This window comes from Eleginops maclovinus, chromosome 9 (assembly GCF_036324505.1).
Source record: "Eleginops maclovinus isolate JMC-PN-2008 ecotype Puerto Natales chromosome 9, JC_Emac_rtc_rv5, whole genome shotgun sequence".
Taxonomy (NCBI): domain Eukaryota; kingdom Metazoa; phylum Chordata; class Actinopteri; order Perciformes; family Eleginopidae; genus Eleginops; species Eleginops maclovinus.
In genome coordinates, this window is record NC_086357.1 from 15,271,283 (window position 1) to 15,294,874 (window position 23,592).

The 23,592-nt window shown below is 38.4% G+C and overlaps 1 protein-coding gene across 5 annotated transcripts; it reads right to left on the reverse strand.

The window, feature by feature from the left end:
• Positions 1-95: 95 nt before the first annotated feature.
• On the reverse strand, positions 96-19,271 carry dazap1 (DAZ associated protein 1). 5 transcript variants are annotated; one of them, XM_063891938.1, is made up of 13 exons: positions 19,127-19,271; positions 17,993-18,033; positions 16,583-16,749; positions 16,005-16,070; positions 14,724-14,828; positions 14,451-14,499; positions 10,712-10,794; positions 7,309-7,456; positions 7,094-7,126; positions 6,170-6,340; positions 5,365-5,529; positions 2,816-2,908; positions 96-1,227 (listed from the first exon to the last, which is right to left on the reverse strand). In XM_063891938.1, exons 1-13 carry the CDS (start codon positions 19,156-19,158, stop codon positions 1,064-1,066), a joined length of 1,317 nt encoding a protein of 438 aa, XP_063748008.1. In that variant the 5' UTR covers positions 19,159-19,271; the 3' UTR covers positions 96-1,063. The 5 variants fall into 5 exon arrangements, with proteins under 5 accessions (XP_063748008.1, XP_063748009.1, XP_063748007.1 ...); XM_063891939.1 differs by having other exon boundaries at positions 6,170-6,319; positions 14,724-14,831; XM_063891937.1 differs by having other exon boundaries at positions 14,724-14,831.
• Between the last annotated feature and the right edge of the window lie 4,321 nt (positions 19,272-23,592).

Sequence of the window (23,592 nt, forward strand, 5' to 3'; positions counted from 1 at the left end):
AGTAAGTTAAGCCTGTAAACCTTCGACATTTATTATTTTCTCAGTTTTTGAGAGCGAGGTGGGAAATATACTTATGTTTTGTCTAAACACCAGTCTAAAAATATTTGTTTTTATTAATATCAAACAGATAAATGCAGCACATCTTTAACATTTGATGCATTAACCATTTTATGTGCCATTTTTGCTTGAAAAAAACGGCTGATTCAATTAATTAATCATCAAAAATATCAATCTACTAAAATATTATCAACCAATTGTTTCAGCTATATTTTGTAGGTTTTACCATTGAAACACTAGAAGCAAATACATCCACAACCAAATATAAACAACCGGGACAAGCACGGTATCCTTAAAACATTTATTTTTGTAATAATTTGTCCTTTTTTTTCCTTTTTGCGTAAGTGCAAAAAATGCACCCAAAAGAGCCACCTGAGGGAAGTCTACATCTTTAAATAAAAAAACAAGCAAAGTGTACATTTATAGTACAAAATTCTCTTTTTAAAAAATTGCACAGTTTGTGTATAATATATATATATATATATATATTCATAATCTCAATTTTAAACAAACTTTAAAGGCTCAGAAAGTAAACAAAACCACCAAATGAAAAATAAAAACATTTTCCCCTAGAATTTAAAGCTGAGGAAACTTGAGACCCTGTTTTCATTTGTGTCCACCATAAATATACATATTTATATGCAAGTCTCTTTACATATAGTCTCTGTGCTAGTGTTTGACCAGACAATCAAAATTATTGCAAAGTAGTTTAGTCCTACTATAAAACATGGGATGGGGTGGGTAGGGGATAAAAGCTTCATTCTGCTGAATGTTCATAAAGTTATGCAAAAAAGAAAACATGGGTTTCTTTAGACCCATTTTGACTTTACTGGAATCCCTGCTTTCACAAAGGTTTCCGTTTCACTCACTGTGTGCAGTCAACATTCCCACAGAACAATCCAGAACTCCAGTTTTGCTTTTTAGCAAACACACATATCCCTGACTTCTATTTTTTTTGTTTTTTTGTTTCTGAACTTTACACAGCTGCCATGCCCAGAGGTCGTGGTCAGCGTCGATATGGGTGGAAGCCCTGTACGTTGTGGTTCTGCCCTCTGCCGAATGCAGTGGCAGCGGGCTGGGGGCCGGCGGGCTGTGCTGTCCCGTAGGAAGCCGTCTGCTGGCTGGGGTCCGCGAAGGTGTGGCTGAAGGCGGTCAGGTCCTGCCCATACCCTGAGGACGACAGATAGGGGAGAGCAGGGGGAAAGAAGGACTTTAATGTCAGGGACATGAAACAGTGTTTGGGGAGAAACCTTACTTCTTTAAAAGTATTGCCAAGTAAAACAACTTTTAATGGAAAAGGAAAAATCCACCCGTCAACCTTTTCACTACACAATACATTTCTTAGATGAATATTTTTGATCGACAACAAAAATGTTTTAAAACTCTACTGAAGCTGACATCAAACTGATTATTATCGTGCTGCCTTCTTCCAATTTAACTTAGTTTACTTTACTTTAGTTTAAATCTTGTATACATCTACATTGTTTACATATAAGGATAACATAAAGATGTAGTTTACATTTTTGGGGCTTTGAAATGTATTTGTGCTACACGCACTAAACTGTGACACACAAAACAACTAAAAGGATAAAGATATGAAATATGCACTGCTAATGGCATGTTGTGTAAAAAATGTAAAGGTTTCATGGTGGATTTTCCCTCTAAATGCGAATACTGTATTCCTCCAATGAGCTCTTTAGTGTTGAACATTATTGTTAAAATGTAAAAACAAACTTGATAATTTCAGTTAATTTAGGAAGGCTTCATTGAGGAAAACAATCTCTAGATTCTCTTGATGATCAATGTTCTTCTATTCAGACACTGGATGGCACCATCTCCCTGCAAACAGACAGGGAAACCAAAGTGACACAAAAGGAAGGAAACTGATCTGACTGGAGAAAAGGCTGGTGCAACCCAAATCTCCCCAGCCACTGTCCAAGCCAAAAGGACATGAAAGTGATGGTCGGGGGAAACAAACTGAGTGGTTGGCAACCAAATGGGTGGTAGAAACATCAGTTGGTACTGATTTTGGATTTTTCCTTAATAATACTGGAGTTGGGACATTATAAATAAGTGGAATGACAATACAAGAGACAGATAGAAAGACAGAAAGGAAAAAAATGGCAGGAAAAGTTAGAAAATACATCACATTTCTTTTGGGGGGGTTCAAATTGCTCCATGAGCAGATCATAGACAGGTACTTGAACAGAGAGGGGTCCCAACAGGACCAACAGAAGACAGGAATTGGAAAACGTACTGCTATTGTCCTTCTTTGAATCTTCTCCCCTTTCTCATCCCCTTAGCTATAATATGGAGGCATTACATGGGGGAACACAACGGGTGAATGGACTGCTGATGCATAAAGACAACTGAACCATGAACACATTTTCTGACAATTAGATCATCCTTGTATATAATCTGCAAAGCAATGCGGACACAGAGAGTGGACAAAAGAGGAGGACATGGTAAGTCTTGGTATAGTAAAGCTTCAGCCACTGAGGGAAATGACTGCTTATGGTCCGAATGATACATTTCAATTTAAATGTGTTTTAAATCCACTCAGCTGACACTTGAAGGCTGTCCTTTACTATACAAGAGTATACAATGTAATTTGTATGTACATGCAAAATGTACATGCAAAATACGAAATACACAGAGCAAAAGAAAAGAGGAAAATAACCATGTTGCAGCTCTACAAACACTATAGTACTGAACAAATGCTACTGTTGTGGTTGGAGAAGACAATGCTGTCACCTACCTGCACTATATCCTCCCTGCTCATCCTGACCATTACTGTGAGAAGGACGCGTTGGTCCGTAGGCAGAGGGGTCCTGAAGGTAGTTACCCAAGCCTATCAGGGAGATGAGGAGACCAGGTTGACTGAACCCAGATACTGCTGGCCGGCTACTTTACATAGTTCCCCCCTTACTGAGCTAACAGCTGCACAGGTATACTCATTCACTGCAACTGCACTACGCCTGGAAAGGTACCAATGCTCAGCCTTATCTGGAAGTCAAACAAAATAGAGTGTGAGTGCGTGAGCTGTCTGCTAGCGCTCCTGACTTTTTAAGATCATGCCTGCCTGGCCTCGTGAAGTTAAGTGAAATGTGCATTATATTTTAATTTGCAACGTGAAAAACGTGCTTTCCTAACTAATATTAGAAGAGGTAAGCAACTAGGGAGAGTAACTAGAAAAAACATACCAGTGTTTTGCTTATTTTAGTGTATAAAATACGACTTGCATTGACGTCACATTGCTGCCAGCCATTGACCAAAGAATGCCATAACCTAGAGTGATGTCCTATCTTCCAAGCAGCCATTGATTCAGCATGCTATGACAATCAACTTGAAACTGACTTGATGTATCGAAGTGGTATTATTTGCAATTGTTTTATGTTCTCCCATTGTAAGCACTGGCCATTCTCTAAACTCTTTCTTTTAATATCCCAAAGTAACCACAAATAACTTGTTTAGTTAGCTATAGTCTTAAAACATATTCATTTCCTCTAACTATAGGGATGAGGCTAAGTGAAGAAGTTGCTCTTCAGCTGTCAAAGTTCAGGTATTAGAGTTCTTGAATTACGATTTTTATTTTTAAATGTTTATTGTAAAATATCACTGAATTAGGTTTTTCAAATGTCATTGTACTGTAATTTCATAAAAGCCAGCGCCTACCTAGAAGGTGGGAGTCATCAAGTTAGTATATATGGTATTCATTAGAAATTGGCATCAATTGAAATGAATCAAACATGCAAACCACTGGTTTGACGTCAAATTTCTCCAAACTCCCCTACTTCACGAAGGCCAAACTTCACCTAAAACTAAACTTGCTCAATTTCTTCACAATTTACTAATCTTAAACAGGTAAAAATGCCATAACCAGTTCTTGCTGTTGTTAAATACAGAAAACGTTCCTGGTAGAGGAGTGTGATACGTAAAAATCGTTAGGGGTTATTTAAGAATAACTTTGTGTTGCTTCTCCCGACTTTAAATGCTGCCTGGAGAGGCAGTTAACACCAAATGCAAAAAGCTGGATGGAAGATAAGCACAAGCAGGAAACACTGAACAAGATGGGCACCTGTCATGTCTGTCCTGATCACATGACTGCTTTAAATGCAGATCCAGCAGTGTGAAGCAGCTGTAAGCCAAGAAAAATACCAGCCAGCCAAAAAAACTGAATGTAGCCCCAGAATGAACATCTGACTCTTATCCGTCTGTGTGTTGATGAGACTGAATGTCTGAATGTTGACTGAAGCATGTGCATATTCCATGGATGCTGGCTAGTTTTCACAGTCTCTATGTGTATAGAGCATGTCACTGGAGAACTACCTCACAATTACTTGAATCACATCAATTAATAAAGCACATCAGTTTGTAGAAGTGGCTTGTTAAAATCTGTTATTTTCAAGTCCTTTCACGCTGACTGAAATGAAGCCAAGAATTTACTGGCTCAGTAGAGATCCAGCAGGAATAATTATCATGGCTGAACGCTGTCCAGCTAAAAGACAACAAAGACACTCACAGGAAGTAAAATCTACAGACACAAAAGTAAAAACTGAATTACCCAGGAATCTAAAGTATGACTTGTAATTTGTGCATGTATTTAAAAGGCAGAGGGTCTTACATGCAAAGCTCTGGTTTGATAAATTGATGGACATGTCGTCCGTTTTTAATAGGTAACTTGGCAGGCTGGACATGCCTAATTCCAGAAATAAGGTTTCACAGGCGTAAAACTGTCATGCTGGGGCTCTTCTATGGCTGTCGTGCCAACATCAGGAAAAGAAGCCAGCAAAATCATCAACAGGGAAGAAGAGAGAAGGTGTAGGTGGGATAATTACAAGGTAGGGATAACTGAACCACGTCAACTGTCTATTGCAGTCTGCCAGGAGAAGCTTTCACTCCCTTGAAAATAAAAATAAAATAAAAATGCAAAATAAAGAACATTGCCAGGCAGGATGATCTAATTCAAACCTAAACATATTTGTTTAATCAATCCACAAAAACTTGAAAAACTTGTAAGAAATGACTGCTGAAGACTCCAGGATATGAGGAAACTCCAGCAGCATCTTCACTGCACAGCCAGAGGGCTTCATGTATGCAAGAAGCATGTATGCATGTGGAGCAGTTCAAGCTGGATGGTTCCAGGAGCAAGCTTCTGCTTGTCTAAGGGTTGTAGGTAAGCATTTGAATGAGCTGTAGTTCCTTCCAATTAAATATCCAGGGAAATGGGCAGGGCCGAGGGGAGAATAAAAACCAAATGGGGGAGAGAAGGGCAGCAAACTGCTTAATGCACAATGCTTTTCTTACCATACTGGCTATAAGGGAAGTCAGGCTGCCCAGTGGGAGCTTTGCTCAAGTCCTGAGTCGGTGTGGTGGCGGAGGCAAAGCCCAGAGGTGCAGTTCCTGGAGTTGTGGGCGGAGGAGGAACCTGTTGAGCGTACTGGTCTGCTTGGGGTGTGCCAAAACTGTAACCTGTTGGAAAGTAACATGATCATCACTGTGGCTTCATCACAGATTATAAATTACGCGCAAGTATGAAAGCCCCAGTGGTGGTGACTTTGAATAAAACAATAAATATATTCCAAAAGCAGTCTAGTCAATGTAGTTGACCACATCAGATCATTCAGAAAGCATAATGACTCACATTAATAATGAAGTTTTACATGCACATGTCTTTTGTAAATGTAGGTTGCTGAAATTAATTGTGAATAATAGTTTTGGTCTGCTTTAACACCTTCCTAATATTTTGTCCATGATTGACAACATATTTGGTAACAGGTTCAGTTGTTTGAAAATATAATGCCCACACACTTTTTAGCATGATTTCATTTAAACGCTGGGTGACTGCGAGACATGCTGTCCATCTCTGATAAGGTGGAGGTTCCTCCCTTAACACAGCAAGAGCAAAAGCTGACAGGAAATCCTGTCATACACTCAACTAAAACATTTACTCACACCTGTTTCAGTGTTGGTTTCTTACTGTTTCCTTATATCCACTTAATCCACAGTGTTACCTTCTCTCTCACATATGCTCTGATATCTGTAAGTACTTTATGGGGATGTGAAAACAACACCAAAGTGAAAGTAGTAAGTGTGTCACAGTATTACTGACCAAACTGAGGTGCGGTGCTGTAGCCTTGCTGAGGGAAGGCCTGAGGTGCAGCGAAGCCGCCTGCCGGGGTCGTGACCAGGAATGCGTTGAAAGGTGATGGAGGCTGTGTGGGGTTTCCGCGGCTTGCTGTCAACTGAGGTCCATAGCCGCCTGCTCCAACACAGAACAGATCTATTTTACAGAAATGTTTAAGATAAATATTGGTTTTATATATTGAATTACGTACAATAACTGCAATCATGAAAATAACTTAACTGCCAACATGTATAGTTTGAGAATTTGAAGAACACATTCTAGAGCCGAATAGAACTGAAGTATCTTCTGAGGGCCAACACCGCAGTGAGCATTGCGGGATGACCCGGAGGTAGTGATATGAAACCGAGCCTGACCAATAGCAGAGGGAGGCTGGAATCTATTCAAGGCTGCCATCTGTCTCAAGCAGCAAATTATCAGCAGCCTCAGCCATTATGAATCAGTGATAATGCTTGCTGTTAACGGTCATCAGACTATTGGCCACACAGAGAGCAGGATCCTTTCTGTGACACAGGCGTTTCAAGATAAGCACAAAATCTATCTGCAGTTTGATTAATTCAAACTACTTTAGTTGGAAAACTAAAACCCCTGTTTTAGAAATAATGTTGATATGAAAGACAAAATATGGAATTTATTTAAATTACATAAAAGTACACCAGCTCAATATTTGGAAGATTTGGAATGAGAAAAATATTTAAATATCCTAATTAAAAATAAAACATGAATATCATAAAACCACACAACCAAATAATAACTACAATAGACTCTCTGGCTCAGTTAAGAAACATGTAATAGCATACAATAGGTCAATAACCTTTACAGGCCTACATACTGAAAACCAACCAATTTTCTAAAATGTATTTTTGCTGTAAAGTGGAGACAAACACTTACCTAAAGGTTGGCCAGTAGTCGACACCCACACTCCTTCAGGAAGAGAAAAAAGACGTTAGACTGGGGACAATAATTGAAATGTTAAATGTTTAAGGATACAGATATACAGATAAACAGATAAACAATTCAACAATGTTGAAGCAGCAGGTTTAGCACATTTAAACAGTCACGGTTAGAGCTTCACTCACTCTGCTCTCTGACTTGATCCCACTCACCCTGCGCCCCGTAAGGCTGCTGCCAGCCCGGGGCAGGCTGTGCTGTCCAACCATTAGCTGCGCTCAGGATGCCCCGAGACACCCACTGGCCTGGGCCGACCTGGCCAGGAGCTTTGCTGTCACGAGGTTCAGCCTTCTTTACTTCAACCTGGACAAAGGACAAGGAGGACACATTTAGCAACACCAGTATAAAGTCCATGAAGTCCCTCACCTAGACAGTCCTAACCTACCACTGATTATTAATCTTTACATTGGGCCAGTTTGAAATCTTTCACTTTATCTTTATTATTTATTATTGGGCAACTATTGTAAATAATATAACTGTGTAGCCAGTACAGCTGTGCAGCTATGTGTCTCAGGTACTACGTATCAAGCAGGAATTTCACAGTAGCCAGAATCGTAGTGCAAAGACAGTAAATGTTACACGTTGTTTTAAATGAATTGTCTCCAGATCACAGCATCTTAAGATGTACCTGAGAAACATACATTTAGTTTTTTATTGAAATAAATAGCCCTAATGTGATAAAGACATCTAATGGAAGGTCATGACTTACCTTTCTCTGGCTAATGCTTACAAAGCATCTCAAATATATTTTATTTGGAATAAGTTTTAGGGGGAAAATGAATGTAGAGAGAAATTTCTATCTCAGTTCTAACAGAATAAATAAAGGTAAACATGCAGATAGAACAAATAAACAGTCTTTTCTGTCATTCTATACATTGAATCTTCATACCGTATCGAAGGTTGTTTTCAATTGAGTACAAGTGACTGACCGAATTGGACCTCAAAAACAATGTCAAACTGCTGCTGGAGGCAACTTTTTTTATACTTCAAAAGCTCAGAATGTAAGTGTTCCAATCCTCTGTTTCTGATCTTAACTTTATTTTTGATATTTCAATTACTGTTTGGGAATCAACGCCTTATACCATCAAGTTATAAACATATGCCAACTGACTTTATCCATCTATGTTGTTCTTAAATCTGTCCTTTATGTATTGCTATTATCAATCACTGTAATAGTAAGTCAAGTATAAATATATTGCCCCAAAAACAAAAAATGTCCTTCCTGTAACTAGGCAAAGCTACCAGCAGTTAACCAGAGCAAAGAAACAGACTGAGACTAAGGGGGGGCCAACCAGAAATAGACTGAGGGTTTGAGTTATTGGGGTCACCTTGCAGAAAGAAAACGAATCACAAATTCCTCCCCGCTTTAAGGTGTTGCCACCATCCCCAGCCTCCCCTCTTCCTTCTCTGTCGACCTAATTACATGCACATGTTTCCGGCAGTGGCCCCGCCGCCACCAGCAGCTACCTGAGCACGTTCTCCCGTGGGCATCACAGCGTCGAGTGATGGATACCATGACTTCTGTGCAGTCCCCAACAGCAGACTTGGGATTTGTTCCACAGTTTGATGTGCTCCAATTTCTAATTTTGTAGCTCATATCTCCCAGCCTCCCTCAAGTCCCAGCGTAAGGTAATGTCAAGTCAAGAACAATGGATTAAGGTAAGCCTTGATTCCTGCTGGAAACCAGGGCAAAGTCAAGGGGGGCGGGCTCCACTGGAGAGTAAACAGGTAGGGCTGATTCATTTACCTAGGAAATGGGATTTTGAGTGTATTAAGTGACATTTCAATTAAAATGTTTAGTGTTGCTACTCAACATAATTGGTTAATATAACCAAAATACAGCTTAAATCCAGTTCAAGAAAGCTTTTAAGCTTCTTTGTCTCGACAAAACAACCAACAATATAATGTTACAAATTAAAATATTAAACTTTCATTCCATAGTTTGTTCAGATTAGACATAGTAGGGTCAAGATGGGTTGTGCTAATAGCAAACCCATGGTTCAACTCCAGCCAGGGGGGTTAGTTGTACGTTATTCCCAATTTCTCTGTCTTTCATTCACTTTTATATATCTACATCCACTCTCAATCACAAGCAAGACTGACCCCAAATATACTTTAAAATTGCTCAAATTTAACAGAGATAATGTTAGGTGCCTCCTATAGAACCACAGGCTTCATTAAATCAGAGAAAAAAAGAAATCCACTGCTCACACTGTTCAGTGCAGGAATACCAGCACAACAAGCACTTTTCAAAAGATAAAAATGAACACTGCTTTAACTTTTTTAAATAAGAGATTATAAACCTCAAGATAAACCCAGAGGTTTCCTCAGTGTCGCAGTGTACCGCAGACTGATTTAAAACACTTGTGCAGCCATGTAAAGATCAAGGACAGAAACATGTGATGATATGATTGACTTCTCTATGTTTGACTTTAATAATTTTCCTATGCCCACAAATCATTACTCAGGGCAGAAAGGAGTCTCTCTTATGGTATCTCTGCAGAGGTTTAAAAGCTGCTAATTATAAAATGTCTCTATTGGGGAAAAGGGGGGGTTTTAATAAATGGAAGCTATAAAAGTGTCTCCAAATCTCAGGACCAATCGTAGCATGTGTACCAAGCAGCACTTTATTTTTTGAATGGTTTGTTTTATTCAGCTGAGGTGCCAGGCAGGTGGTGTTTGCCACTTGAACAATACAAGGACTGCCAGAAGGTTAGGAGGGGTGCTTAAATATAACACCCTAATGAATGTATAGTCAGTGTTTTCCCGGATGGACAGCTTACCTGACGCTGTCTGAGTTGTCTTTGCGCAGTAAACGCCATCCATCTGGTACACCCAGTGAGTAAAAACAAACACTTCAAAATGACTGATCCAAGCAGCGTTTTAGAGGGAACTGTCTTTTGTTATTTATGAAATTGAAAGATACAGTATGGAGATTCTTCAACTGAGGTCACTGAGTTAAGCTTTTTTTTTTACTTTTCCAAAAGAAAATAAGAAAAAGAAAAGGAAAACATGTTGACATGTAAGTGACCTGCCAACAAAATATCAGAAATCAAAAGAAACAGAACTGAATTGACCAATCCTTTAGGTGATTTATATTCATGCAAATCCGATGAGCTTTGTACTTTAATTTGCTTATATTTTAAATATGAAAACAGATAAGAATGTGACTTTAATATTTCAAGTACAATCTTATGCACTTAGGACATCCTAAAGGAGTGGTCGACTTAAACAAAGCCTTAGGCGACTATAAAAAACTAATATAAGAGCATTAGTATAAATGTATTGTGCCTATAGAAGCATAGGTGTGAAGGTAGCAAATGTTTAGAGCCCAAAAATATTATTATTAATAAAATAATAATAAGATGAGTTAAATTAATAGGTGGCCTTATGATTTTAAGATGTGGAAAGACTAACGTTGTGCTATATGATGCTGCAGTCATTAATGGGAAGCCACTGGAAAGTGAAAAAAATAAAACAGCATCATAATGTAATTCTCACTCTGTCGCCCAAGCCTCTGTTTGATCTTAAGGGTAAAATAAAACTACAACTACACACTTTTTTGCCCATGATGTCGTGAAAATGCATGTTGACAGCCTGGTCCACTGATTGTTCGGCCTCGAAAGTAATAAATCCAAAACCTAGCCAACGACCAAGAGTGAATCAAGGTAGCAGGGGGGTTGTGACAACACAAGATGAAGAACAGTATTGGGCTTCAGCAGAGTGAGGATCTGTCAAGAGTGAGCAAGATGCTCCTGGGGTTCGGATGATGTCGCAGACTCTCAGAACAACACAAATCCAAGACTAAAGCCTGGGGGATCCAAGGAAACTTTGCTCTTTACTGTGCAAACAATTAGAAATATTGTGTCAAGATGACAATTTGATTTCACATTTGATTTAATGTGAAATGTCACAAACAAACTAATTAACTATTAAGTCCATTTTCCACTCTTTAACAATGATAAATGCCAATTAAACCATTTTGTCGCTTCATGCTGTTTCATCCAAACCCCACCTTGATCTGTCCCTTGGTATATTGCTGTGGAGCACACACACTCGCAGCAGCCATTGTTAATGCATCACAAAACATGGAGAAACACAAACTGTAGAATGCCTAAAGCTTTCTCCAAGCTTTCCCAAATTCAGTATTTCACTTTTGAGTCAGCCAGGATAAGCCTAAATTGGACGATTATAGTATTGATTACAGCGGTAACACAAAGATATAGGCCACGACGGGTTTCCCAAAGTGAAAAGTGCAGATTATGATCAAGGCTTTCATGGGGTGTATACAAAGTTCAACAACAACGACAAGAAGAAACGGTTTTCGGTTAAACATGTTGGCTCAGTAAACTCATCTGACAATCTGTAACAGAACTTTTATTAGCAGGTCGTTGACGCGCTGCAATGATCTACTTTCAATTTGATTTACTTCCACTTTGGCAGAATTGGGTTGTGTGCACATCTCTACCTGGGGACCTAACCTGGATCCAATTAAAGGTCCTACGAGATAAAAGATTTTAGAGGGACCTCTAGTGCCATGCCAAGCAATCCCCAGCATCCTGACCTATTGCTATTAATAACATCTGTCAATGACCCGTCCTTGATCTGAACTTAAAACAGTCCCCACATTGAAGAATTTCTCTTTCAGTCAAGATAAACATTTTAAGACTTGTTGCTCAAATCAGTTTTCAAATACTGATAATTAACAACAAATAAAAGATAGTTCATATTTGTCCCTGCTTTTAATCACACATCTTGAAATGGGATATTTCAAACAAACACATGAATGATATTTGCAGACAATATTTGAAATTAAGTTCATATAACAAACATTTCATTTGTTAATCTGTAAAATTATTATTTGATTTATTGACACTGAAAATCACTGTTAGTTGCAGCCCTCATCATTTATTCAGTATATAATTGTGTTATTGCAAAATGATGTGATCATTTCATTACATTACCGTTTAGCCTTCTTGTCAGATTTTAACCATAAATGAGATTTAAAAGAATTTGTTTGTTATTTCTTGACATTTGGAATATTGGCTTACATTTACTATGATGTCAATATTGTCCTTAGTAAACACCAAAGCAAAATGTTCAATTGTCGCTTACATATATCTCAAATAATAAACAGGAACATCAACCATAAACTCTTTTTCTAATAGAATCGAGAAAAGATTACCCTTCAGAGAATTTCACAATTCGATGCAACTTTGTACACACCCCATTTAGACCAAGAACATTTTTTTGAGTGCGTTTACATTTGGCCTGTACCTCTGTGCTACCAGTCAATGCACAGTAACCTAAAGGAGAAAAGACAAATCTTAAGAGACACCGTTAATCACATTCAAACCATTCACAAGGAGAAGGGGGGCAGAAGAAAGAAAAATAGAAAGGGCTTACTTACAAAAATACTTAACTTTCTAAACATAAGGAAAACACATACTACGCCATTTAAGATACATGTATAAGTTACGTCTAAATCAAGGTAAAGAAAACTTATTCCAACATTGAAAGTTTATTGGTTTTAGTAAAAGAAAACGTTTATACAAGATGAGATACTGTTACTGTTGCAATACATCATGTTAAATTCAAATGACAAACTATTCAGGGTTTCGCCCAACAGAGAATGATTGGGGTTTGAAGGGAGAGCGGTAATATACTGTATGTCGTGGGTCGGCGGCCGCTGCATCTTTGCTATGTAGGACAGACACAGATGAAACAGATGACTTCAAGGCAGTGGGCGGAGTCTGACACCAACACTGCCGGTGGCTTAGGGTATGATTCCCAGTGAGGCCATCCGTGCTAAAAGTGTCGGCACATGTCATAAACTCACATTACACTGATGATTAAGTGGGCAAACTCCTCCGAGATCTGAATGGTCTGTCAGGAAATACGTTAGAGCAAAGAAAAAACGCTTTAAAAACAGGTTCCATTGTTCTGGTGTTAACAATGGACCTCCAGCCTCTTTGAAGGACATGCACCTCCCCTTAGACACTCAAACTGCTCTCAATATGCCAAATGCATGTTGTGATAAAGTACTATCATTTTTGGAGCACCTACTTTTCCTGCAACCTGCCTACTCTTCTTCAGTTTGTGACTTAGAGGCAGAAACTTTTTGCATTTTATAGATGTAACAGGATTCTTTATCATAGTTTAGAGATCGCATTCCTTGAAAATATGATAAATCATGCAAACATTTTTGAGAAACATCCCTGAAGATGGACTGCTGGTTTTGACCAAACAATGAATTAAGTGTTTAGGAAATGTGTGCATACTTAAAATGTAAGTTTAATTATATTTCAAAGACAAAAAATTGATTAACAGATCATTCAAATAAATGTCATGAATACTGAGGATACTCTCTGAATTTGGTGGCAACACCACCTAAAACTAGAAAGTCTTCATACATCCTTAAACAAATGTGAACGCCTCAGTGAGCTTTTGGGATCAGACGGATCTTCCTTAGGGTTTTCATAACATTTATGCAGGCACTCTGGCACACTAAGCGGCGTTGATATATATTTTGATGTAATAATACATGTTTTGTATCACTCCGTGAGAATACTCAGTTTCTAATGTAGTAAATCCAGGAGACATTACGTTGCCCTTGAGGATGACCATCTTTTTTTATTACATTTTTATCATTTCTGATGAAGATATCACCGGGTCAATACCAGTGTTTTCACTAATACTGTTGACTGAAGGCTTTTAATATGTTATTTCCTTCTTGCTCTACCTATTTAAAAGAGTATATCTGTGTTTATGGAACAGACTAGGGTTGACACACAAGGTCATGAAGGACACTGCATCAGTACAAATCAGTGCCTGCAATTCCTGAAACAATTTCCAGAATTGAGCATGTGGCACAGACTGAGGAGAGGTTTTAGAGGTGCCATCTACCATTGTATTGAGTCAGCAGATTACATTCATGTCAAATTGCAAAACTGTGTAACCACATGAAGGTATCGCCTTGATGCCCCTTTTAGAATTTCATGTATTTTACAGGAGAGCAGAGCATTAGGCATGAGACTGAGCTTTTCATTCCTCCAGATATGTCAAGTCAGATTTCTCCTTTGAATGTACACTGTGGTGAATGTGTACGCTTTGTAACGTTTTATCCAACATGCTTTCGTGTTTTATTGTTCGCCTTGACTACACATAAAATGCCCGTTATGGCTTACAGTGTTTAAATTGAATTGAAGCTCTTTTCTCTTTGGGCCAGAATAGTTTGTCATGAGATTTAAGATGTACGGTAAGGACAGGGGAGAGAAAAAACGGGATCAGCTTTTACCTCGGGGCCTCTGCTTCTCCGCATCATAGATCATTACCACCTCTGTGACCTTGAATGGGACAAAGGGAAACAGTGGCTCCATTAAAAAAAAAAAACAGACCAGGACCATTTTTACTTCAATTAAATATTCTGACTCAATTTGATCAAATAATTAATTTTCCTAACCCACCATTAACATTTTTTATAGTGTAGTATTGACCCTGTTCAATGTCACATCCATTCAAGCATTCTTAATGATATCATTAAGTGCATTATTCACTTGGCAATACTCACCACTCCGAATCTATTGAAATAGTCCCTGAGTTCTGGCTCGCCGCAGTTATGGGGGATTCCACCTACAAATATCTTCTTTGATTTATTGCTATCGGCTTTGCTGCCCTTCTGAAAGAAAACAGGGAGTGTATGGATTTCAGTGTCTGTTAAAGGATCTCTCTGGGAAGGGGCCAGTTAACTTAGCCATCATCTATTCAGACAGTGCAGGAGAAATTAGGTTCTCCTCTTGCCCTGGGGTATAATTCTTAACATGTCATGTCAATGCAAACACTAGTCTCCACAGATCAGAGAGCACAGCTCCCCCCCTTACTCTCAGCCACCAAGCATTTCAGCATTGCTGCGCACTGCACTCAAGCTGCAAAGGCTTGAGGCTGCTTACAACAATGATTTTTAACAATTACATCGCCTGCTTTGTTAGTAAAACATTAAGAAGCAGCTACTCAGTAAAAGGAGGTCCAGCAGGAGGGAAAGAGCCTCATTTATAAAAAGCTTTTGACTCACAATTTATGCTTACAGCCAAATATGTGACGTATAAAAAGGTTTTATACAGAGCAAAGGTGCCGTTAGTAAAAGCTTTGACGTCAAAAAGGACAAAATGCCTATAATAAATCTGCAGTGGGATGTTGATCGACCCACAAATTACCCACATTGCTGCAGAGATTTCTGCCATTCAAAAATTCACTGCTGAAAGCAAATTTCTGAACCACACAAGCCTACTCGTCTCAAGCTTGACTTATGGTCTCTCAGTTTTATTCAATGAGGGAGGATAGATAATAACAACACATTCCAAAGAAGACACATAAATTGTACTGCATTAAAAAAAAAGGCAAGAGGCAAATATGTCATTTGAAATTCGAACATTTACATAGTGATACAGGCCTATGACCTCTTCATTTTTGATACATCTGGGAAAATGTGACCTTATCATCTGACAATTTTTTGTGTAAACTGTACCAATTCTCTGTTGATATAGTCACAGTCCTTCGATAAAAAAAGAGGTGAATATAAGTCATTAGCAAAACCCAAATCTAATTTCTAGCATTCTCAAAGGTTTGAAGGCTTTGCACTGTAATCTTTTTCTTCTTCTTTTTTTTTTTTTTTAAATGGCTCTCTATAGGGAATGTAGGTCAAAGTCAGACTAGTTTTATAAATGAAGGTCAAGGTCTCCTCTAGGACTATGAAAGGAGTCTAACCTCAGGAGGAGGGGATGGAGACACTGACAGCCTGAGACTTATTCCAGCAGAAACACCTCGCATAACCCAGTAGAAATGTGTTTCTTACCCAGCCCTCCTTGGTTCGAGACTTTTCAGGTTGCATTCCTCTGGGAGTACATGGCTTCGGGTCAATCTGACAGAAGAGAGAGAGGGAGCGTTTGACATTAGCTCCAAATAAAAGGCACCTTCAAATGTTCCCCTTCACTGAATCCATTACAGTATATTGACTCGCCTAATAAATGTACTGACATTCATTTGAATATGCGGCCACTAAAGTGTTATGCTCTTCTTTTCCTCCTTCAACTGAACAAATGTGGTACTATGTCATTCATGGTGACTGCATTCAAGCATTAATGTGGAAGGGAAGGGAACAACTGCTTCTCAGAGCAATCCAAGATCCCTGCCAATTCTGCTAATTTGACACTAAACAGGTAAATCCTGTTGGGAAAATAAACGTCCAAATTTTGCAAGTGAATTCGTAATAATGTCTGCAAGCAAGTACAAATGCTTAGAACAACTGCTTCTCCTTGAATAACTTTGAACTACTCTGTATTGTGAAATCCAGAATGAGGTTTTTCATATTGTTCACACAAAGCGCAGGCTGATTACTTGTGATTATGTGCTCCTTTGATTTAAAATACTTACATTTCTTCCATCAAGATTATGCGGCTTTGTCTCCAGTACTGTCCGTACACAATTGGGGTCTTTGAATTTGACAAAGCCGAAGCCTCGCGACTGATTTGTAGCTTTGTCCTTCATGATGACACAATCTACTACTTCCCCATACTGTGAGAAGTAGTTTCTAAGTGTCTCTGAGAAGAGAAATAGATAAATTAAACAACAGTAATGCTTCATAAAAATAAGCACAGGAACATACAACAACTCAGCAAAGCCAGTTTCATACATCGGAGATATAAGCCCAGTTTCTATCCTGACCACAAAGAAGTGTACTCATGATTTATAGAGTTGATGCTTTCATTTTGATAAATGATGCTAAGAAAATATGTACAGCACCTCAACCTGCACTAGAACAGGTGTGGGGGGAAAACACACAAGCACCACTTCATGTAATTACACAATCCTCCAGTGACCTTGATATTATTTAAAAGGCAGTATTGGGAATTTTGCCTTTTTCTAATGTGAAAACATAAAAACAACAATGCAGAATTATTCAAGCGACATATTCACGTTCTCAAGAGCAATGAAGGCACTGACAAACTAAATATACACCCAACCACTAACTCCCGCACACACCCACAACAGCAAGGCGTGCAAGTTTGAACAAATGAAAAGCCACTTTTGAGAGTAATCGTAATCGCTTTTCTCATTGCTGGGAAGCCCTGGGGCATCGCTAGGGAAACAAGCTCAGGGTTACGCAGCGCTGTGGTTCAGATCCTAATGTTTACAGTGCCGTTAACACGGCTAAAGCCTTGCTCAGAGTCACACAATGGCAAACCAAGCATGAGCCAATAAGGGGCTTAAGACAAACTAGACCATCTCTGGGCAGTCTGGGAGGGGAAAGCACAGACAGACCCAATAACGACTGTCTGATGTAGACTTCACTGACTGTTTGCAAATGATCATCAATAATTATGCAATAAAAACTGAAGGAAAATTGCATTAAAAAAGGGGCAACAACATTTAATAGCATTTGGATATAATTACTGTGAGTGAGTCAAATAACATAATACGAGCAAAAACAAATAAGGCAACCTCTAATCAAAGAAAATCTGATCATCAAAGAGGCCAATCATAGACCCTTATTTCAGTCATTGTGTAAAAAACTTGTCATGTGTTAAAGACCATATACTCATAAATACTGTCATTGAGGAAAAGGTAAAAACACTGTTGTTTCTTTTAAATATTTAGTGTTTATAATATTACCAAACTCTAATATGTATTTAATAGCTTAATATGATCTGAATAACCATAATGGGTTTACTCAATATGCTACCAACCCGGATCCTCCAGTCTGCAAGCAAATCCATGCAGCCAAATCAGACACACTGTGAACTTAAAGTAAGCATGAATGGTCTGAGCCTTAACTTTACTTACCTTGTGTGGTACTCCAGTCCAAGCCACCCACAAAAAGTTTACTGTAAAGAGTAGATAACAATACCATTAAGTCAGTCAGTGATTATAAATTGGATTTAGAATCACATACACAAGAAATAACAAGCATTGAGACACTTCGCCTGCACAGAAGCATTAAACGACTAACTACACAGAGAGAGAGTGGAGTGACAGCACAGTTTAGGAGCCTTAACGACGCTACAGCTGACTGAACAGATAAGCACACAGATATTACACAACATGAGGCAACGCTGCCACCAAAGCTGCTGCAGCGGAGGCAGGTATACACTCAGCCTCAGTGTAAAGGTCCGCGTTTAATGTGAGTAATGCTTAGGTACAGTGCTGCTCGTGTTTGTCACTTTGCTCTTCTGACACACACTGCATTAGCGTCGACAATAACAGTCTTTTCGTGAACATCCTGCCACGTAAGTTACCCCGGGACAGAGCCGTAGCAAGCTAACACAACACTCGGCTGACAAACTGGTTCCAGAGGATGCAGCGGATACAGCGGAGCGACTGCCCGGCTCCCTGCCTGCGGACCGCGGAACTCGGATGCTGGTTGTTAAACTGCAAGTTTAAGCCGGACTAATATCAAACTAGGTGGTCAGCTCATGAATGGTTAAGATCAGTGTATCAGTGATACACACCAGTGATGAGTGAGGCGGCAGTGGTCAAAGTCTAGGGTCCGTACAGGATGCTCCATCCTCCTCCGTGCCCGCTAAATGTCCTCACGCTGGCCAAGTCGAGAAGAGGAGACTTTCGCTTCGCTGGCGTTAGCTAAGCTAGCTCAGGTGCTAACTCGAAACAACACTGAAATAAGTAACTACACTTTCACACTTCACCTTGACAAGCTAAATGGCAACACTCCAGATAAACGTGGTGTATTTCGTCGTAAGACACAACAGTTACAACTGAGCTACTTTGATAACTACTTTCACTTTTTAGCCCTCTTTCCCCGGGCTAGCGATCCGACTCAGTTACTACAGCTAGCTTAGCCTGGTAGCTAACGTTAGCTGTCAGATGAGAGCTTGACAAGAGAGCACGCTAATTATAAGTTATAACGTAGTTTACAGTGTCATGCGTCTGCAGCAGAAGGTGTTGTTAAATGCATCTTACCCGACTTCATCTCCGACTAAGTTGTTGTTCATTTCTGTGGCTTAAGTGGGGGACTGTAGGAGCTGTAACCGGCTTATTGCTTCAGTGCTGCCCCTCTCAGACTCACTGAGAGCGGAGGAAGGTCACTCCGCTTTTTGGTTCAAACTGCTCTGCGCAGTGACGACGCTGCAGGGGGCAGTGGCCTTTAAAGGAACATTACACCCAACCAGCACTCACTCTCTCTTTACTATTTATATCTGTACCATAAGGGTACCTTACACCAGGAGGTCTTTTTATCAGGCTTCACTGCTTTTACGAGGAAAACCCTGCAAAGTAACATCCATCACATAAAAAAAAAAAATACAATTAGAAGGTTGAGTCAAGACATCATGTATGATTTAAGGAAAATAAAGATGCTTATGCAAAGTGTGATCTGATTGTTAGGCTCAAGGTGGGATATAAGAATAGTTAATGTGTTAACCCAAATCAATATTTTTCTTCCTGTTTGGAGCATCCTGTCTATAGTTCAGGACCTTTTCCAAGAGGGCCTGTCAAAGAGGGCAGCATAGATGTTGTTACATCCAAGCAAAAACACAGTCAATTGTTACACACTAGAAGTAAGTGAGCAAAATAACCATATGCAATACAAATGCATGATGCATAAACAGGTCATATTTTCTATAACAATTTCAGTAAAACATTTAAAAGCAATAGCAATGACCAAGATTGTTATTTCATTGATCCTTTAAAAATGACTTCATTGTCCCCCATTTTTTAAATCATTCCACTTGTTTTCAAGCTCAGTTTGAAAATGTGGTAAACAACGTAAAACATGTATCCTAATATATTTCTATGTCTGGCCCACTGCCTATAAAACAAAGATCCCAATGTGCGTCCCATCATATAAACGCAAAGGGTGTCCTCTATTTACAGGAATGTGCACACAACATCTTTTCTGCTCAGCTCATGCCGCAATTCAATTACTGGTGCTGATCTGAATTGATCAAATGACACCTACTCTTTCAGCTGCTCAGTTAATAAAACACAACAGAAATAAATTGACAAGCAATAAACAGTGATATCAATATCAACTATGTTATGCACCTTTAACTGACAGAGGGGACACAAAATGAGGTGTGATTAAATAACATCTTTCAGGTGCATTTAATAAAAAGTGCACAATAATAAGTGTGTAAAACTTTGCTAATATTATGCCCCATAAGATATAAACAGTGACTATCTGTACTGTTAATCAAACCCTACTTTGTCACATCTCCACTCGTTTCTGTATTACAGGCAATTCTCACTAAATCTGGCATTATATAGCAAATAATAAATAGGAAATTAACAACATTGAAAAGTAACTAAGTACGTTTATGTAAGTAAGAAAGAACTGTATAGATAACTTATTTAGGTATTTATAACTTAGTAATTTCATCATTTACTATTTTAATCTCTAGGACATTCAAGAGGAAAATATTTTTGCTATTTTACATCTAGTTAATAGTATTTTTATTTTTGATATTTTGAATACATTCTATTGAAATTAATTCTGTACTTTGCTTTAGAAAATAGCTGAATGCATCTTATGGGTGTATTTCTATATTGCGGTATTGCTACTTTTACTAGCCAATTTGATTCATTTTAAACCACTGAAAATACATTGCCCTTTGTGGTTTTGTAAAATCCTTTTTACTAACTAGCCTTTATATGTTTATTAATATTCTCTTTTCCTTTTGAGTCTCTTTTACTATTTGCTTCTCCAATGAAGCAGTTTCCCATTAGTAACAGAGTGTTATCACCAATCAACAAAATAGCCATCTCTTACAAACCCAAATTACTGGATTGAATTGTAACATTCAAGTTTCTTATCTATTAAAATGTGCATAAAAAGAGGAAGGCTTTGTTTTCAAGGTAAAACTGTGTCTGAAAACTCACTTTGGTGTTTTTAACAAAAGCCCTCTGCTACACATGCCATTTTTAAATATAAACACTAACCTAAGGTTACTAAACCTGAAGGTTTAACAATACATGTATTCAATATGCGTCAGATGTACTAGAGATATGTTGTGTCAGATGGAAAAAAAACTATATATAACCTCCTATATGGTGGCTAAGATGGGGACTATTCTTATAGGCTCATACATCAGGAGTTATGGCAAAAATAACATGTGTACCATTTTATTCTTCATGCAATTATTGTATATAACTGATTAACAATAAAAATAGAAGTACTTCGCTATCAATTTTGGAGTATTCCCCAAAAGCTTTACCTCCAATAGGGACTCTAGATGTCAGAATGAGATTCACTCTCTCATTCAGTGTTCTTGTTTCTCTTTATCTCTTTTGGAGGACAAAAGGAGGTCATACCTCAGTGTGTCAAGATAATAAAAGACTCCCTCCACTGGGACTGGAGTCAATCAAAATGTGTGTTTTTTGGGAGGGGTGTGTGTGTGTGTGTGTGTGTGTGTGTGTGTGTGTGTGTGTGTGTGTGTGTGTGTGTGTGTGTGTGTGTGTGTGTGTGTGTGTGTGTGTGTGTGTGTGTGTGTGTGTGTCTGTGTGTGTGTGTGTGTGTGTGTGTGTGTGTGTGTGTGTGTGTGTGTGTGTAAATGACGTTGTACATGGGGAAAATAGCTTGATTCTGTATCTCAAAGGAGACAAAATTCAGAGATGAAATGGGTACTATATTGTTAATAGTAGCAAAATAGAGCAGAAGGAGGTGAAAGCATGATGATGTGATATGATGATACCATATGCCCTCTGGATTGTCAGTACTCTCTGTTGTTGTGTTTAAAATTAATTTTATGTTGTTTATCATTTATATTATACAATATTACACATCGATTATAGCATTGCATGTGTTGTACAAGGCTTATAAGCGAAAAGTATGAGCAGTGACACAACACTCTACATAAACTAGACAAAATTACACTAAGCAGTACATTACAGACCATGTCAGCAGCAAGTGCAAGTTATACATAAAAAAACTGGATATTTGCATACAAAGCAACATCTATAAAATGCAGAGTCAGTGGTTACTGACTTTAATAGCTTTTAGGGCACTTTTAAATTTGGCTTTAAGGCTACGTTATGTCGTCTGGTGAGCCAGTGAAGTGTGTCTCATGGCAGACGGATACAATGCCTTATTACTATACATGCAGGCTTGGGAACAGATTCCATGTTATGGGATTACCTTACAGGGATACACAAATAAAAATAGCTGTATTCCCTTCCTGTTAAAAAAAGAATCATCAGAGAACTGATTTTATGGGATTTACTATCAGGATAACAATATTACAATACATTTTGTAGTTAAGATCAATTTATAATAGGTAAACCTACTGCCTGATTTTTCCTTTTGGTTTTCATGAGGGCTACTTTTTTATTTAAAATAGATTTACGATCTTTTAATAAAATGCAGTAGATGGACAACATTACATTTAGTAAAAGAAAGCTATGTTTTCTTTTACTAAATGTAATGTTACAAACAGCATTTGGGTGCTTCAGGCTTCTTCTAAGTCTGTAAGGAAATAATAGAAAAATGCTAAATGTACTCCGTTAAATTCCACCACTGCATAAATCCACAGACTGCTACTTTCATATATCATTGTTCAAGCTTGAAATAAAAAACAGCTCCCTCTTCCTGTTGTAGATGGCACAACAGACACTGATGGACGAACTCATTATCTAAAATGACAACACACTTAACTGCAGATATTCATCAAAGATTTACGCAATGTAATTCTTCCCCACAATACTGTGTTGATTCTTTCAAAACTATTATTTCCTTCAAGCATTTATTTTCAAATACTAACCAAAGTAATTATGTTGTGACTGGAGAATACGTGCTTCACATTTGAGATTTTTTAACATAAAATTGTGTTGGCTGAAATCTGTCTGCACACGAGTTAAAAACACAAGAGGACTCTGAACTGACACACTATGACATTGTTTGATCTGGTTGATGTGTGGAATACTTCTGCTGCCCTTTGACTCTTGAGAAGTGGACAATCCCTTCAGCTGGACCCTGGTGGAGAAATGCTGAGGGCAGCAGCATGTTATATGAGGACAGGGAAACCGTTAAAGAGCATCGGTGATGAAACAGGTCACGTGATAAGGAAACAAACAAAGAGGCAGTTGTTTTCGCCCTTGTTTCTGAGGACCATGCTCTAGAAGGATACTCAAAGATAACAAAAAAAGTAATATTACCATGATGTAAGATTTAAGAACTATTTAAAGAGGTTTCTAGGGGTAAACAAATCATTAAATAAATGTAAGCAACATTTTAAACATTAAGTGCCTTTTAATTGTAATACAGGTATATGATGGTGGATGAATTGTTTTAGGCTTATTTATGCTGTTTTGACGGGGAGGAAAACATTTCTAAAACAGATCACTCAAAATGGAATACCAAGTCTTAAGACATAAAACAAAAAATACTTTTCAGTAATTTAGTCACCATGTGGCTTTGAGAAAGGCTGATCCAA